Source organism: Raphanus sativus, chromosome 6, assembly GCF_000801105.2.
Source record: "Raphanus sativus cultivar WK10039 chromosome 6, ASM80110v3, whole genome shotgun sequence".
NCBI classification, from domain to species: domain Eukaryota; kingdom Viridiplantae; phylum Streptophyta; class Magnoliopsida; order Brassicales; family Brassicaceae; genus Raphanus; species Raphanus sativus.
Window position 1 is genome coordinate 10,682,674 of NC_079516.1, and position 19,041 is coordinate 10,701,714.

Here is a 19,041-nt window from a genome sequence, read left to right on the forward strand (position 1 = left end):
GCAGTTAGTGTCTTGCAAAATGAATGTACTGTGCACTTTTCAGGTTCTTGAACAGGGCATCCGGGCTCATAGGCTCACTTTGCTGATAATAAACACACAATTAGTTCCACCATAATCAAGAACATAACTTAATTAACGACACAAAAAAAAAAGAATCTTTTGATGCTTATAATAAACTTACATCCGCTTCTGGCAGTAAGGTTATTTGCGCATATACTTCGTCAGTCTCTGGCTCCGCCTGAGCTTGCAAAGTGAAACACAAGACGGCTCAAAATTATTAGCCAACACATTTCACCAACAAAAAAGGTAAGAAAAATTCTATCAATACATAATGAAACTCAGCCTACCCTGCGCTGGATATTGATCACTTTACAGAGAATCTTAGATGGGAGATTAAAGGAAGGCATCTTTTGCTCCGAACCTTGATGCATTGATGCCTCAAGCTGCATAGGAAATGATCAATTTAATGAATAACTGTGATGATAAGATAAGATGATCAAATGATCTTGTGAAATCAACAAGAAGACAATTTGAAGCGTTAATATGACATAGAGAGTAAGAACAGTCCAATTAACATAACGGGTTGAAGCAAATGAGCATGATACGGTAACATGACAGTGCCAAGTGATTCAAACTAATAAACAAAATACCTGCTCCATGTGACCTTCAGGGAAATAATAAACTCTTTCCCCTTCACGAGTAGGGTTACAAGAGGTCCAGCACAAGCATGCCAGAGCTCCCTACATAAAGCATCACTTAAAGCCCCTACACAAAAAACAAATTGATTGACGTCAAACACAGAGAAAAGAAAAAGAACGGTTATAGGATGCTACATTGTATCTCAAAACAAAGCAAAAGTTGAAATTATATTTAACAAACTAACTCCACTCAATGATATAAAACAAAAAAATCCACAAACCTCCAGGTTTCCAGATGGATGATTGCTAGCCGCCATTTGAGAATCTGTTTAACTTTGGATACGTTTTACCTGAGAAAAGAAAAAAAGAAAGAAAGAAGAGAGACTATAAGACTGAAATGTATTTCTGAAGGAGAAAAGAAGATGGACCAATATTCATCTAATTTAGACAAACAAAACTCTGATAGATGACATGATGCATCAACATTTAAATCATTTCTTTAAATTTACTGACAAAAAATGTGGGCCATTTATTTAACTTTTTAACTCTACATTGTGTCTAAAGCAAGCACCACACCACAAGACTCAGATTCTCAGATTTCATTACCCAAAACACTCAAACAAAGGGGGTGAAAGAAAAGAACCATAAAAAGCAAAGTTAAGACAAGAACATAAATCAGTACTTAACTTCACACCTAGCAAGAAAAAAACTGTCATCGTTAACTTCAGTTGTACTACTACAAATCATGTCAACAATGGCAAAAAAGATTTCAACTCAGAACCTAAAATTTATCAGATAGAATCAAATCTGCGAGAAGAGAGCAATTTTTACGGAAAAACAACAAGATCAGTATCGATTCTTTAACTAGGTTGACACCCAGAATCAAATCCAGGTGCAATCGAGACAAAAAACCTCAAATCTGACTATGGATCTTCGAAAGTCTCCTCCTTTCCCAACAATAACTAGGCAACAAGCAGACCCAAGAGATAAAAATAGAACCTTTAGTTCAAACCTCTCCAATATTCAACGATCTAGAGAAACCCAAAGCGAGCTAGGCTAGGGTTCAAACAAAACCCAGATGAAAGACTTTTGATTTGAGGGTAAGTGAGAATCTAGAGGGGGAGGGTATAGAAGTGGAATTGCTGTCAAAACAGGAGATGTAAGATTAACAAGAAGCGTGTAAGTAAAGGTGTATACATACACCGTCAGTGTTTGGTTGAAGCCGACACGAACCCTCTGGCTATGGCTGCCTCTTTTTTCTCCAATGCTTCCTTTACTTTTTCTTATTTTAATTGTCCTCTCTCTCTCTCTCTCTCTCTGTGGGTTGTTCAACCACATGTATGACATGCTCTCTAGTAGTCTCTTTACTTGTGCAAAAGGGCATTTCCTTCAGAAAATTAACCAAAATGAGCACATGATGTTAATATATATATTTTTTTTTAGAAATTTCACAATTATGTGAAGTGATCTGTGTTGTATATTTTTTGTGAACTCCTGCAAGTGTTCTCTTTTAACTCTTCTAATGTTGATTGTATAATCTTTAATGGATTTATCAGTACTTTTGCTTTGTTAATTTTTGCTATAATATAACATGTTGGCTACAAAATATTTATTTGTGATTTTTTTTTTGTATGTCAATAATTCTTTTAGGTTCATAATCTCTCTCTATTTAGCGTTTATCAAAAAAATATATTCCTCTTTTATTATTTGTATTTAGGAATGGACATCTAATGCTTAGAATGGTTAATTGTAAATCATACAAAATATAACAATATGTTAATATATATATATATTAAATAAATTAATATAGTTTAAAATAATAAAATTCATATTAAAATAGTGTTTATAGCATAATATATATAAATTTATAAATAAGCTAATTGTTAATAATACTCTCTGTTTCATGATAAATATCATTTGAAAACTTTGCACATATATTAGGAAATCATTTAAAAACTCTATTTTACCCTTTCTTCACACATTAAATAAATTCTCTTTTTAATTGATGCATTAAATAACAGAGATAAAATAGACTTTATTTAAAAAAGTTGCATTGAAATATAAAACGACACTCTTTGGAACAAAAATAAAAATTTTAAATGACATCTATCTTATTAAAACAGAAACATTGTGACTTTTTCTAGGTGGATTTTTAAATTGGACCTACTATTAGATATGATATATTTTCTGATCCTATTAACTAACAATTAATGTTAGTAAATTATTTCTTTATTCTATGCTAACTTAATACCTTATATACATTCATTTTATCAGTTGACCTATTTTCTTTCTATTCAAAAAAAATATTTTATTTCCCAATTGATTTCATAACCAACATGCAGTAATGTTAAATTTGAGATTTCATAATCACCATCCAATAAATCCATGCGATGATCACCATGCAATACATTACTCCTTAACCAATTAATTTTATATAATAGTCGTACTATATGATATATTCAAAGTGGATTCAAATCAAACTTATTAACCCATTACCTTTTAACCAATTCAAACATAATTATATATCGGATTACCGGATTTACTGGCTCGACTATTTAAATTAGATTTAAAAATGTTGATTAAAACGCAGTTTTCTAAATAAACAAATTTTTTACATATTAAATATTTGTAAATTTTGAATCATAAAATATCCCGCGCTTCCGAAGCGCGGGTCATGATCTAGTTCTTTGTAAAACGGAATGAGTAATATTATTATTTCATAAGCTGTTGTTAAAATGATCATCATGTTCTTAAAGGTTAGCGTGTACACATTACCTAAACAGTCCTGTATCACATTTTTACAATACGACTTAAAACCAACATGTGAAAATACACTATCCAAGAAATGCCTGAAGTGGAACCACTAGTTTCTATACTTGGTTTTCGTAATGCACATACATATAATAGCTATTCAGAAGAAAAAAAATCACATGAATGATAAATATTAGCTAGCAGCGATCTAGAATCATAGAATCAGATGGCGTGGAGATGGTGATTACAATACACCTTTTTCCATCAGGTTACAATGGCTAAAAATGCTTCAAACACTATCAAGTATCTTCTTAAACCTGATGGAACTCAAACAGCTTCTTTACAAAAGGTTCATGAGCTAATAATCAATCACTTCTCTGGTATTTTGGGCTCAGTTAGAGGAAGATAATGCCCAAAATTAACGGATATCTACATGCTTTCATCCCGAAGAAATGCTCCTCTCCTCAGCTAACTTCTTTGTTTGGCCAGTTACAACCGAGTCCATAAAACACTTTTTTTAAATGCCCGATACAAAACCCTGGTTCTGATGGATTCCCGGTTGAGTTCTTCAAGGAAAGTTGGCAAGTCATAGGTTCAGATTTCACCCAAGCAATCCTTATGTTCTTTATACCACTTCATGCCATCCTCTCTTAATGTAACTTCTTCGGTTTTACTTCCAAATATACCATGATCTGAGGAGACTCGGGAATTTTGTCCAACATCATGTATTAACACATTATACAAGCTCATCACCTGTCTACTAACGACGAGACTAAAGTCGACCCTTCCAGATCTAATTTTTCCCACCAGATGGCCTTTGTCAAAGATAGACTTCTATTGGTAAATGTTCTGCTAGCTTTGTAATAATGAGTGCTTTGTCCCTTATGCTAAATAAGGCTGCGGAAACTGGAGTATTCGACTATCATCCGTGCGAAGAACTCAAGCTTACTCATGTATGCTCTACCGATTACTTGTTGATATTTTGGATGGTTTTTAATACAAGATCGAGAGTGTGATCTTGAATTCTCTAGACAATTTGGTGATGAAGGGTTGCTACTACACTTTTTTCTTGCATCGGTGCTCCAACTAATTGAAGCTGAACTTTGAGCTCTTTAAGAGATTTGGATCTTGTAGCGAAACATTGAAGTTTGGAAAAAGTGTTATGAATATTGTTCCTGCATTTTATGTTGTTTGAGCCGTTCCAATGCAAACTTGTTGGTACGACTTCAATCGAGAGTCGACTGAAGCTATTCACGTTATGACTGGTAGATCTCACATGTAAGGTTAGACTGATTCGTACTACAGAAAAGTGAAGGTGACTATAGCTTTGATGTTGCCACAATCTTGATAGGTTCTCCGGGATATCAAAGATATGAATTGTTTTTCTTCCGTGGCTTACTTTCTGGTTTGAGGACGGTTTGATGAGTTCTCGAACACCCTTGACTGAGAAAGTGCTAGGCTTTTTGGCAAAGTATTTGTATGGATTCACCAGGGGATGTGTAGTTTCGGGTAGCTGATCGCCCGGAACATACTCGATTTCGTAAAGAGAGCTAATATTAGATGAGGAAGAACAACTTTTACTTTTAAGAAGGGTAGAGATTGCCAATTGAGAACCAATTGAGGAAGGTTGTGAAGTAGACATTTCGAGAGAGTTGTTTTCCAGATCACTTAGAACAATCAGTCATAAACAGTGATTCTATCAACCATAACGCAAGTCTGTAGGCTCTGATTACATATAGAAACACAAAACTCAAGTACATTAATGGACCAATGCCCATCATGGAGATACGTCAATAAGCTTAGACGTCTAAACAAATGAAACCACTTGGACTAACAGCAATGATATATTCATAATGCAAACCCCATATGCTGTATAGGGATGCAAATTAGTTAATAAATGTTGAGAATCACACAAAGAAGAAGCATATACCTTAACTTGGTGGTGTGGCAAACTCTAGCAGTATCTTGAAGCTTGAACTCAAGTCATTTATGAGTAGAGCTGAAATCAGGCAGAAAATACCAAGAAAATGAGAAATATCTACTGTTGAAAGATAAGATAGATCCCAAGCCAAAACATCAGAACTCTGATCATATGGTTGTGACGAAAACTCAAGAGTACCTTATTTTGGTCATGTCTCTTCAGTAGCTTGATCCAGGTGAACCTGGGAGATCACAAAGCACAAAGACAGTAAAAAAATTCTAATAAGCTCGAGTTGCATATTAATCGATTGTCGGTCTCAAATTCTCAAGGAAATCCAATAGTTGTCAAACCAAATTCTGCAACTTGTTCTGCGAATCCAAAACAAACAGCATAGCATGGATATAAAGAAATCACATAAAAGATGAAAAGAAAACAAAGTTCATTGTCCGTCAAGGAATCTGCGTTGGAGATAACGAATATTAAATTAGAGGCGAATATATATTAAACGGTACCTATTAATCGATGATAAAAAGCCTAAGCTTGATGAGAATCCCAGTTGTAGTTAGATTGGAAGTTGTTTGTGCACGCATCAGCTTATATATAAAGATATTGGAAGTTAAAAAGAGGATCATTGTTAATTTGAGAAGGATAGTAATATTTGAGGAAATATGTTTTTCGAAGATCTTTGACCGGTGAAAGAACCGTGAAAGAGAATATTGTAATTTGGGCTTTGGGTTGTTTTGTTGATATTGGAGTTTTTCAAGTGGTAGATTTTAGAATTAAGTTATTATCTATGACGTGGAAGATTGAAACTCTATAATTGATGGACATTCTAGATGTTGAGTATTAAGCTCTTTTAGTATTGTTAGATTGTCATTATGCGTATATTTCTATGACATGCATTAGTAGAAAGCCCACTTCTAAAGTCTACCTAGTACATGCATATAAAAACTTGCTCTGAAATTTATGAAGCATGTCATGCTAATACAATTTGGCAATTGTAAAGTCGGTTTTTGTTATACAATTAAATGCACAAAATATACAGTGGAAAAAATACTTTAAAATTCTACAAGAATACTATGTCACTGCAAGAAACATCATGACTTGCAAGGGAATAAATCTTCGCAATTCTCTTGTAAATCACGATTTGCAAAGAAAAGGCGAAAAAGCTAATTTATCGCAATTTTATTCACAAATAAAAATCGTTTTATAATTCCCTTGCAAATTTACAAGGGAAATTAGTTCTTCGTAAATTTGAAAAATAAAATAATTCCTCGCAAATTTGTGACAAAAATTTTCCTTGCAAATTTTTAGGAACTTAACTTCTCATGCAAATTTTCTTAAAATTACACAAGAACATTATGTCAACACGTGAACACTATGTCATTACAAGAAACAATTCCTTGCATAGAGAGGGATCCCCTGCAATTCCTACCTAAATCTATAACTCAATGTGTTTAGGGTTTTGTTTGGGGTTTTTTTAATGTTTTCTATGGACTAATAAGTATTCTCTCTGTATTCGGTTTCGAAAAAATTATCTAACCAAAATATGTATATAAACTTTCTGACAGTTTAGTTGATGTATTTAATTGTATATACTATAAAAAAATTTTGATGTTTGATACTTCATAATATTATTTCAAATGTATAGAATTGAGTTCATATCCATAAATAATTAAATTTTCAAAATATATATCGTCAGGGGCAGATCCAGAAAATAAATTAACATGGGGTACGATATATATTTTTTAAAGTTTTATATATATATATATATATATATATATATATATATATATAAAATAATTATTATTAATTAAATTATTCATTAATTTTTTATGTTATGTTATATTATATTTATAAAAAATATTTCACTCTTTTAAATTTTATATATTTTAAAAACGAGTCTAATAAAAACATTTTTTATAGTATCAAATAGTTTTAAGTAACATCACAAAAAAATATTTATATATATCTTTGTTATGAAAAAGATATTTATTTTAGTTACTTTTTGATTTAAATATTGGAAATTAGAAACTTGATAAAAATAATATTTAAAGTAAAAGGGGAATTTTTATATTTACCATTTTTTGGTATCATTATTCATGTTTACCACCACTAAAGAAACATTTAAAAATATATATATATTCTTCATTAAGTGGCAAAGACTTTTATATCATTGTTCTCTCTATATATATGATAAAAAACAACATTTTTTATGTTTTCAAATTATACTTTTCAAATTATACTTTTCAAATTCAAAATTTCTTTTTGAAAAATCGAAAATTATTTTAGAAACTTTTTTTTATTTTTTCAATATTTATTTATATATTATTAGTATCCCAAATTTCACATTCCAAAAGTCCTATCTCACCCTCAACTCTAAATTCTAAGTTTAGATTAGTTATTCCTAAGGTTATAAATATTTTTTATCTTTTATTAAAAGTGAGGGTAAAAATGATTAAGTGAAAATATGAAAATGGTACTATAAATGTAGTATTTTGACCATTTTCCAAAGTAAAACTTAAATAAGTAACTTAAAATAATAATAAAGTAACTTTTATTTGAAAATTAAACTAATATTAAAGAAAAGGAAGAAAAGAGAAAATTTCTAATAGGTAGTAGAGAAAAAAGGAAAAAAATGAAAACTTGTATTAGGAAAAAATGACTAAAATACAATAAAATCTGTAAAATAATCTTTTATCCCCAAAATAAATATGTAAAAGAATCTAAAAACATAATCAGTTCACGGATTGAACTGACAACTTTCAAAGTTCCTATTGATGTACAAACTTTTATAACTTAGTATGTGGCAAGTGCCACACCTTATGAAAGTGTGGAATATCGCTGTACATGTTGAACACTAAATATTTTAATTAAATATTTTATTCCATAATTTTATTTAATAGTTTTATTCAGATTTTTGCGTGGGAATTGCGATGAACTTTACATATCACGTAAGTCCTCAAAAATCCATTGGAAATTTGTGAAGCAGTTACGAAGAAACATGAGTGACATGTAAAGTTCTCACAAATCCTTGTAAATTTGCGAAAAAATGTTCCCTCAAAAATTTCCGAGATTTATATTTTTTCTCACAAATTCCTTTCAGATCTGTCGCAAATTTAAGTGGAAAAGTTTCACTTATAAATTGCCTTAGCAAATCAGTTGTTTCCTTGTTGTGCGTACAATCGACGTAAATACATAACAAATTAACAATCAGGAATTATAATCACCATTTCTTTTGGGGGCAGCATAAGAATTTATCAAATTGAAACTAGTGATAAGTAAACATATCATATTCCAATGCATTATATCAAACAACATACTGAAGGCTAAGGACTATTGCAAGTTGCTAAATGAGCATCAAAGCTTCATTAAACATATCTTCATCTTAGGGAAAAAGAAAAACAAAATGAAGTTTGTATGAAATGCTCTTTTAACTTCAAACGCATGGTAAACAATTAGATAGGTTAGATAAGTAACGTGACAAAAATAAAAGATTAGTAAGAGCATCTCCAATGTAAAACACTATTTTTTTCTTCAAAATGAAGTAAAAGTGATTATGGAGTAAAAATGCTCCAACTCCACTCCATTTCTCACTCCATAATGGAGTAATGAACAAAAAAAAATTAGATTACTCCGTTTATGGAGTAAACTCCATTATGGAGTGAGAAATGGAGTGGTGTTGAAGCATTTTCTACTCCAAACTCACTTTTACTCCATTTTGGAGGAAAAAATGGAGTTGAGTTGGAAATGCCCTAACACTCGATATACAGGCAATATAACATATGGAGTTAGTTTTGGGATTAATCTATCTTATTAAAACAGAAACATTGTGACTTTTGCTAGGTGGAATTTTTAATATGGACCTCATATATATCTTATTAAATGCATTAACTTAACTAACACCTAATCTATTTATTTCATATTTAATCTACCGTACCCTAACTTATATTAGACGAGCCTGTAGTTATTACATACTAAATGCATCTTATTAAATGTGGTAGTTATTACATACCAAATATACATGATTTAGTATATTATTTAGTATAGTATACTAGACAAGCATGTGGTCATTATCTTAATAATTATCATACATACTAAATCATATATATTTGGACTGTTATATACACAAATTATACACTTTTTGTCTAATTTATCGGTCATCTTATGTGTGATTATGGACTCTTATATACACAAACTATACACTTTGATTATATTATGACTGTTGACTGTGTCTTATAACAATACTAAAATCAGATCCAATTTTTGAATATATACACAAAATTATTTTCAACCAGTCAACTATAACAAACTAACAAGAATACATTATACATGCTCCAATTTTAATATTCTAGCGATGATTGTTATATACACAAACTATACACTTTGATTATATTATGACTGTTGATTGTGTCTTATAACGATACTGAGATCAGATCCAATTTTAGAATATATACACAAAATTATTTTCAACCAGTCGACTATACCAAACGAACAAGAATACAGTAATCATCTTATAGTATTCATTATCTAATTTAGTTGTTGTTGTTATGTATGATGTAAAGATTGCAGCATCTTACAAAATGAATCAAATTTTCCGTCTTCAGCGCGACTTACCAGTTGGAGAGTGGAAAACTATTGACAGTTTTCAAGTTGTAGCCGCTTCTGGACAATATCACCCGACAATTCATCAATATAAATAACAGATTGTTTTGAACCATTACAAAAAATATATTAGATGTCAGAATAAAATAAAACTCACTAAGAAATTATGTAATAATTATTTTCAATAATTTAGTTTCATAATATACAAAAAAAATCAAAACACAAGTTTTATAGCAAAACTTACGTTACAATAAAAAAACACAATCTGAATTTGCAAAACAATAAAAAGCCCGCCCGTTTGGGCGGGTCATGATCTAGTTCATTAAAATAACTTCTTCTTTTGTCATTTAACTGTACGTTTTATTGGAGGATATCAGAATAATTCCATAAGTAAAAAAATATGATTCATTACGGTTCCAGGAGATTTGATGTCTCCATGTTCTTATAGTTTAATTTAAAGATGGGATATTCACTGTTCGCTCGTAAATAAAATATTACTGTACAAATAATGAAATTCTGACTTCACAAACTCAAGAGCGGCAGAAAAATTGTAGAGAGGCATCTCAAATTATGAAACCCACTTCTTGGGATAACTATATAGTTGAAGAACTGTGTTGAGTGGGAGATTGTACCAATGCCAGAAAAAAATGGGAGACAACTTAAAGAAACATCTTTTTTTTTAATGGAACATCTTAACCACTAATGAGTAAGTAACGTTAAATATAGAGAAACTATTGATACATAGTGTCTAAAGGGAGTAGGAGCCAATCTTTAACACAAAACATGTTTCAGACATGTTTCCTACTATTAGATTGTGTCCAAATTGAGAACATCATTGAAGAAAAATGATAAATCCATCACTTTTCATCGTGTTCCTCTTTTTCTCTCTCTTTTAAATTACAGAGATAAATTTTGTGGAAAAGAAAATGTTGGTGTTGTGTTTTCTATTTGTGTGCTGTGACAATGATTCCGTAAAATTTTAGTGTTAAATATTCGATGTCTTTTTTTATCCGGTTTTGCCCCCAACTAATTTAGTCCAGTTAAAACTTTAATAAGTTTGGTTACCAAGAATGGAGAGAATTAGATTCTTAGGTTTGCTTTGTCTTTTTATCCGGTTTTATCCCATACTAATTTTAATCTGGTTAAAACTTTAATAAGTTTGGTTACCAAAAATGGAGAAAAATTGGATTCCCAGGTTTACTTAGCCTTTAGGCTAGGCGAACTGACTAGTATAATTTGTTAAGGGACCATTTGTTAATGTATCTAAAAACTGAATTTTGTTAGTTGGTATATAAAATTTGAATATATCATGTGTTGACTTATATTTTAGTACATGGTTAAAATGTATTTACTGATCGGGACCTCGATTCTTGTTGATGTATAAATTAGCTAATTTCTCCCAACTTTTTATAGTCATACAGTCTGAAAATTGACGAGAGTAAAACATAGCCTTACAGTAGAATTATTTTGGCTTTCATTAAAAAAATAATATACAAGGTATATCCAATAATATAGCGATGTAAATATATGTAATTTCTTAAACAAACATAAAATACAAATGGACATAGTTTTTAAACTGTAAATTCTATCTATCAGTAAAGAACAGTTACCAAAAATAACAAGTGGAAATCAAGTTTGTAAAAAACAGAGCTTCAAAGTAAAACGGATTTTAGAAGTAGAAGTGTGGCTTTGTTGGAATTAACCCACAAATGTTTACACATCATATATCACGCGAATCTCACAATTTGGACTTAATATTGGCTGGTAGCCTAATGAATATATAAATTTTCTAATCACTTTTCTCTCTTGCACCGACTATCTAGTTTGATGAGTTGTAATTGTTTTGATGCCTATATATAATATATGGCTATTCGAAGTTCCAAGACCCTAGACTGAACATCCGAGCACAAATTCTCATTATATGCAATTCAAAGCTTGCTAACAGAAACTATATTAAAAAGTAAATTTGCTTTGGAACAAGACCATATATCACATGAAACCACCAAACATATCTTTTTATATATACCTTTTGTATATACATATTAGCCAGGAAAAAATATTACGAATATATTTTAATAATTTGCTCATAACTGTATACATATAACATGAGATTTTTATGTTGTGTTAATATATATTACGTATATAATACATATAGAGATGTCAATGAGAGAAAATAGATATATCCTGCTTTTCTAGTTTCTTCTTTATTCGTAAGAGTAACAGTGTAAATTTTAAATATGATCTTCTACCTTTCGGTAAAAAAATCATGCTAACGATTAATTTAAGCACTTATATGGGTTACCAAACTCAATTTCTCTTCTTAATTAAATATGAATGATTTTAATCCTAAATTTTTTTTTGGATTTCTGTTTAACATAATAATTTAACATGTAATAAAACAAGTTATTGGAACACAAAGAGGAGGCAAGGTATTCAGTTTCAAAAAAAGTACAGGGAGTGAGGTGGACTACAAAGCAAGGAATCAAATAACGTATACATATTAATTATATGCTGGAGATATTATGGTGATATGCTACGTATTGTACACATTATGCTTCAAGCTAAATGTTCTCATCTCCCACCACATTAGAGTTGTTGTTTCTCGAAGACTTAACGTTCCAACGAGACCAAAAGAGATAGCTAATAAAGTTCAGTAGACTGAGAACCGCCAAAAGCCAATAAAACAGATCGAGCCTGTCCTTGTTCAGATTGTTCTCCCCTAGCCACCCTTTGGAGTCGAAATAAGTGGAAGTAATCTTATTTACGACCGAAACGAGCACCGAGCTAAAGTAAAAACCAAAGGAATACGAACAGTAAGTCAAAGCCATCAAGAATGTCTCCATGCCCTTTGAAGATTGTTTGTAAAAGAACTCTATTAATCCAACAGCAGTAAACATCTCGGAGATCCCAAAGATCAAGAACTGTGGCGTGATCCAGAAGATACTCAAGGTTCTACCGTCAAGAACCGAGGAGTCTCTACTTTTTTTTTCAAGCAAGGCAGCTGAAACCATGGAGAAAGTGGAGAGAAACAATCCAACTCCTATACGAGTCAATGGAGGAATGCCTGAGCTATGTCCTGTGAGCTTACGCGCAAAAGGAACGAATAGTGAGTCGTAGAGAGGGCATTATGTAAGGGATTGCTTGGAGTGAAGCCGGAGGAATGTTGAAGGAATTTGAGAGACGAGTGTTCATGGAACTTCCTTGTTGTACGGAAAATGTTTGGAGCTGAGCTACGATGGTGTTAAAGACGATGGTGCTTGCGAAGACTGGGACAAGTGAAATTAGGGTTTTTACTTGCTCTACTTGGGTTACCGTGCAAAGCCTCCATGGACTTTCCTTTGTATTTGTGTCTTGGATTTTGGTGCATGCCTTGTCCAAGAACCTATACGATATACAATTTTAATAACTTTTTACTGATTTCATGCACATTTATATGTGACTTTTTTCTTAAAATATCTTGAAATTGTTACAAAAACACAAGTGCAGTTTCTGTAAAGTGAGGATAAAATTTCACGTTCAACTTATGTGGTTTAGGATTTATTAATGATTTTTATTGAAACATTTAAAAGTTGCTAAAGTTAACATTTAAATTGGGCTTTTATATATTAACCAAAAACGTTGCGATTTTATTTGAAAAAGCACTTATAATTAAACGTAATTGTAAACACACGACCAAAGACTTGCTATTTAAGTTGAATATCTGCGATAGAAAAAGTGAAATAGTGCTTTTAAAAAAAAAAGTGAAATAGGAGTTCAATGTATGACCTGAGGCGAGGAGTGTATGGTAGAGTGGAGGAAGGTACGTCGTCATTTGTTACACGATGGCCTCCATTAAGCATTTTTGGGTCAGAGGGAGACGCAAGCTTTCTTTTTAATATGGCAGCCACAACAACCTGCAATACAGACAGTGGCGGACCTACATGAACACATGGGGGTGCAAATGACACACCATTAATTTTGATTTTCTTATTATAGTTCATAGGTGGTTTTAATTTTGAACCAGCATATATTCATGTTTGACACCTATTTTTTATGTTTGACACCCCTAAAATTTTTCTCTGGGTCCGCCATTGAATACAGAAATATTTTTTTAAAATAATTTAATCAAAAGAATAATTATTAATACTTTTCTATTTATATAGATATATTTTTATGCAAATGTATGTATTTAAAAAATGTATGTATTTCATTCGTTGATTGGTTAACAAACATAGATGCGGATTTCAATTTTTTTCCAGACGCATGATTGTACCATTATATATGTTATATGAAAAACTAGAAAAAAACAATTATAGAGTTTTGTTTCTTTGTTACAAAAAATAATGTTTATTTCACCGTCGGCTTTCCCTTTTCATGACTCAGCATGGGCCAAACTGTTACAGCGTTGTCTTGTTTGAACACATGACACAGTTCCTAACTTTGATTATATCTCTTTGTGTGTATATATATATATATATATATATTTTTTTTTTTTTTTTAAACAAATTTTTTGAGAACTTCTTTGTAGATATTATTTCCTTAAAGAAATTCAAGTGGGTTGAAACATATAGATTTGTACACATGTGAAGTTTTATTTCTTATCAAAAATATGTACAATTTTCTAAATCTGTGAAATGTCCCAAATTTAAATGTGTCAAAGTTATAGCTTTATAAAGATGACTCATATACTGACACATGCATACGCGTGAAGGATCACTGGTAAGTAAATAAAATCAGTTTCTGTTTGATAAGAAAAAGTAAATATCGAGCAAACTATGGAATGTGTTACTAACCTTTGCAATAGTGATAATCATAACAATGTTAATTTAAATGTTTTATTTTATTCATTATCATGTAGGGACAAAAAAGTCAACTATATTGTTTGTAAGTGTGATTGTTCTTAAATTTTCCATATAAAACATAACATATATATAGTTCCAAAAAAAATAACATATACTCATGGGTCCAACTCTGATGGACTTACGTAATATACGCATGCAGAAAAAAAAATGAAAAAACAGAATACGTCTCATCAGATTTTCCCCTGTTGAATGGTATCGTTTCTCAGAACTCAATTATTTTGGTAGCTAAAATATACAATGATTTTGTACAACAGCTACTAATAAGCATACTAAAGTATGTCTTGCAGTAAAATTAGGTACGGATTGTCTATACTAAAAAAGAGCCATAATTATTTATGAATATGTCTTCCCTGTTTTTTTTTTTTTCAAAACAGCTTTAGGTTTACAGAAAAAAACACAATTCTAGGTTCGTCCAGAGCAGTGGCGAAGCTAGGTGGAACAGTGAGGGTGCACGTGCACCCCTTATTAATTTGGATTTTGAAATTTTTACATTGGACATTATGTTTGATACAGCTTACTTGTTAAAGGTGCACCCTCATCTTCCAAACAACCGGGTTCGATTCTCCACTATACCACTATATTTAATATTTATTTTAACTTGTATTAGTTGTATGCACCCAGGAGAAAATAACTCTGGCTTCGCCCCTGGTCCAGAGACTATTCTTTTAATTATAAATAATTACCGTTGGAATTAGGGATGGGTAAAATATCCGTAAATTTTGATTCGATCCGTTATTCGTTTCGATCCGAAAAATTTGAATATCCGTAACTTACAGAATCAAAGCAAATACTAAAATCTAATATCCGTCAAAGACGAAGCAAATCACAAATACTAATATTTTTAGAAACGGATATCCGATCCGTTATATACATATATATGTATACATGTTTATAAAATTATATAATATATATACTTTTATATCTCTATATAAGTTTTATAATATTTCTCTTCACTAAATTAATTATTTAGTTATTAAAATTTTTGAAAGTATGTAATTTTTTAAAAATTGTAATGAAATATTATTATTTTATTTCAGATTTTCTTTTTTTTCTTTTATTTTTATTTTTTTTTTAATTTTTTTTAACGGGTCGAATTGAGAGATAAATCTCAATCTGTTGTTGTTAAAGAAAGTATTATTCACTTAGAGAAAAAAAAAGAGATAGTATTCAGTGACAAAAGAAAAGGTATAGTTGTCTGTTAAAGTAAAGTTTGATAACTTTATTAGTTTTTTCTTTAGGATTCTATTTCTTATCATAAAATGATCAGCGTTTCTGTTTATTCGTATGCTTACGAAGTGTCAGAAGAAAAAAAAACTTACTTGGGCAATAGGAGTGAAGATGCTTCGACGTGGACGTTTGTTACGAAAATACATTGTACCGGAGACTAAGCTGATGAGGCCCATAGTCATGGCTGCAGCAGAGACTCCAAATCCAACGTCCATGCCAGAATGAGTTTGAACCCAAACCAGGAGACTAAGTGCGATAAGCTCGCCTATGGAGAAGGCGAAATATGCGGCGTTGAAGTAAGATGAGAGTCTTTTAGATTGTTTAGGATGTGACTGAGAGAACTGGTCTGCACCATGAGCTATCATGTTTGGTTTCACACAGCCACTTCCTAAAGCCACCAAGTAGAGTGCCGTGAAGAAAATTATTGCCTTGAAACCTTTTGCCTCGTCACATGAGCTTTCGTTTATCAATGGGTTACACTTTGGTGGCTTTAGTTGAGGTAAATGTGCTTGGACTGATAGTAGTATAAAACCCTGAGAAGGCACGTGGCAATAAAGAGTTAAATAACAGTAATTTAACAACTAAAATTTTCAGAAGGATCAACAAACTTTCTTAAACATTATTAATGAAGTTGAAGCTTCTTTTTGTAACGATGAGATTTTTGTAAATAATTAACAATTCACACAAAAATCATGTTACAAGGACGTTTGCACGTAAATAGTTACGTGTGTGCATATCATATATACTAACAAAAAATTTTTTGTTAGGAATCACATCAAAAAGTGGTTTGGATTTTTATTTCACTGAAATCCATGGACTCATAGATCTATCTGTACTTATATTTGAAATAAAGGAGAGGTTGAACATACAGAAAGTTCGACGAAGCCAAAGATGAGGATGGTCCAGAAGCTGCCGAGGAAAGCGTCGGAGAGGTAACCACCGAGGAGGGAAAATACAAAGATGGTGCCAACAAAATTGGTGACAATATTGGCCGCTTTAGACAGGGGGAAATGCATTTCGTTTATGACATATGTTATGAGGTTGTTCCCTACTGCTGCTATCCCCATTATTTCAAAGGCTTGTAATCCTACAAAAAAAAAACAATAGCAGAAATTAATAATAGATAATATAATGAAAAATGTTATATTGACCATGGAATAAATAATTCTACCACTGGGACCAAAGGTTGGATAAGGTCGAGTGCCTATGGACCAAAAAACTAAAACCACATGAATTATAACTGGCTACAAATCCTTAACGCTAAACTAGTATCTGTAAGGGGAGAGAGAGAGAGAGAGAGAGAGAGAGAGAGAGAGAGAGAGAGAGAGAGAGAGAGAGAGAGAGAGAAGAGAGAGAGAGAGAGAGAGAGAGAAGAGAGAGAGAGAGAGAGAGAGAGAGAGAGAGAGGTTATACCAAGAACAAAGAGAGCAGCTCTCATTCCACCATGCTTGCTAGGGTTGGAAGGTCTTCCTCTCCAATCAACACATTCTTCTTCAGCCATTTCCCTGTTATTTATTTCATTACTAACCTCCTCTTCTACCCATTTCTTACTTTCTTTTTTTCCCGTTTCCATCCCTCAAAAATCCCACGACAATCAAAAGTTTTTCTCTCTAAATCTCTTCTTTAGGTATGCTAGAGAGAGAGGTTATCAGTTGGTTTGTTTTTAGTTTTTTGAGGACAAAGATAGATGGGTGATTTTTTGCCAAAATGTGAATAAGATAGATGGGTGATTGGCCCTTCAATTTATAATAGAGTAGAGTGAAGAAAGGGAGCCAAAGTCGTTGACTTTTTGGCCTTACATATAACACTAAATGTAGATTCTAGGCAGAAACGAAAACGCCATGTGTTCCTCAGTTAACCCCACACGCACTTTCTTCCAAAGATGTGGATCTCTATTCCACCACAAATATTCCAATTTTTAGTAGAACTTCGGAATGTTAGAAAGTATTGTATATGGAGAAATATTTGGGTTCACCCCTAGGATGAACTTAAAGGTTCACCAACCAATTATATTACTTTATTTTGTAAGCAGGTTTTTCTAAAAAAGTAAACAAAATATTTTGCATTTACTTTTAAAAGTAAAAAAATAAAATAAACAAAAAATAGTTCGAAAAAAAGAAAATTAATATTATTAACCCCGTCTGCACTAAACCTTAAATCACAAACTAAACTCTAAATTCTAAATACTAAACCCTAAACTCTTAGGTAATCCCTAAACCCTTGGGTAAACCCTAAACTCTTGGATAAATCTTAATCCCAAGTTCTAAGCACTAAACCATAAATAGTAAATCCTAAATTTTTAGATTTACCCAAAGGTTTAGGATTTATCCAAATGTTTATTATTTAGTGTTTAGTGTTTAGTACATGAGTTTAAGATTTATTCCAGAGTTTAAATTTTATCTAAGAGTTTAGGGTTTACCCAAAGGTTTAGGGGTTACCTAAGAGTTTAGGGTTTAGTGTTTAGGGTTTAGGGTTTAGTTTACGATTTAGGATTTAGTGTAGACGGTGTTAATATTATTATTTTTTTCTTTTCAAACTAATACTATTTTTTGTTTGTTTTATTTTTTTTATTTTTAAAAGTAAATACTAAATATCTTGTTTCATTTAAAAAAAAAATCTGCATACAAAATGAAATAATATGATTGGTTGACTCTAGGGGTGAACCCAAGAATAACTCTCGTATATATGTGTATTTGTGAGGATGATGGGCATAAGGGATGCCTAAATGCATTATACTTCTTGATGTTTACTTATTGGTCATGCTACTTTCATAAACTTTTTCAACGTACACATATGAAGAGTCAAAAGTTAATGTCATTCATATGAATTTCCATGATACACCTCACTATCGTGCATGTTTAAAGTATTTGGGTGTAATTTAGTGGACTTTAAAGGGTCGTAGTGCATTTGTTGATAAGGATTTGTGTTCATTATATTTTGTATTGCTTTTGTGTTGTGTGCTACATACTCTGTTTCTCTTTTACTGTCTAATCACACTTTATTTAGGTCCAAATACATGACACACATTATTAAACACTTCCCTTGTATTACAAACATC

General features: G+C 31.5%; 2 protein-coding genes and 1 long non-coding RNA gene across 5 annotated transcripts; all 3 read right to left on the bottom strand.

The window, feature by feature from the left end:
* Positions 1-4: 4 nt before the first annotated feature.
* LOC130495522 (auxin response factor 1-like) lies at positions 5-770 on the bottom strand. Its single transcript, XM_056986925.1, has 4 exons — positions 651-770; positions 348-443; positions 182-238; positions 5-82 (listed from the first exon to the last, which is right to left on the bottom strand). Exons 1-4 carry the CDS (start codon positions 657-659, stop codon positions 5-7), a joined length of 240 nt encoding a protein of 79 aa, XP_056842905.1. The 5' UTR covers positions 660-770.
* A 148-nt stretch (positions 771-918) lies between these two features.
* On the bottom strand, positions 919-6,072 carry LOC130496375 (uncharacterized). Of its 3 annotated transcripts, XR_008935477.1 has the most exons (5): positions 5,823-6,072; positions 5,509-5,551; positions 5,320-5,388; positions 1,840-2,025; positions 919-988 (listed from the first exon to the last, which is right to left on the bottom strand). It is a non-coding gene; the product is annotated as an uncharacterized LOC130496375 (long non-coding RNA). The 3 variants fall into 3 exon arrangements; XR_008935478.1 differs by lacking the exon at positions 1,840-2,025 and having other exon boundaries at positions 927-988; positions 5,823-6,069; XR_008935476.1 differs by lacking the exons at positions 919-988; positions 1,840-2,025 and having other exon boundaries at positions 5,069-5,388; positions 5,823-6,065.
* Positions 6,073-12,334: 6,262 nt separating this feature from the next.
* Positions 12,335-17,686, bottom strand: LOC108806873 (protein NRT1/ PTR FAMILY 4.3-like). The gene is given in 6 exon segments (XM_018579079.2): positions 12,335-13,038; positions 13,040-13,297; positions 13,681-13,808; positions 16,076-16,516; positions 16,853-17,070; positions 17,397-17,686. Coding segments are annotated over 6 exon segments (1,767 nt in total). The 5' UTR covers positions 17,557-17,686; the 3' UTR covers positions 12,335-12,476.
* Positions 17,687-19,041: the final 1,355 nt, after the last annotated feature.

What these genes read in the sequence shown, in the direction of transcription:
- LOC130495522 (XM_056986925.1), bottom strand. An exon ending in TGATCAATATCCAGCGCAGG is followed by an intron (nt 239 to 347) that starts GTAGGCTGAGTT and finishes TTGCAAGCTCAG; the next exon opens with GCGGAGCCAGAGACTGACGA. An exon ending in CCTTACTGCCAGAAGCGGAT is followed by an intron (nt 83 to 181) that starts GTAAGTTTATTA and finishes GTTTATTATCAG; the next exon opens with CAAAGTGAGCCTATGAGCCC.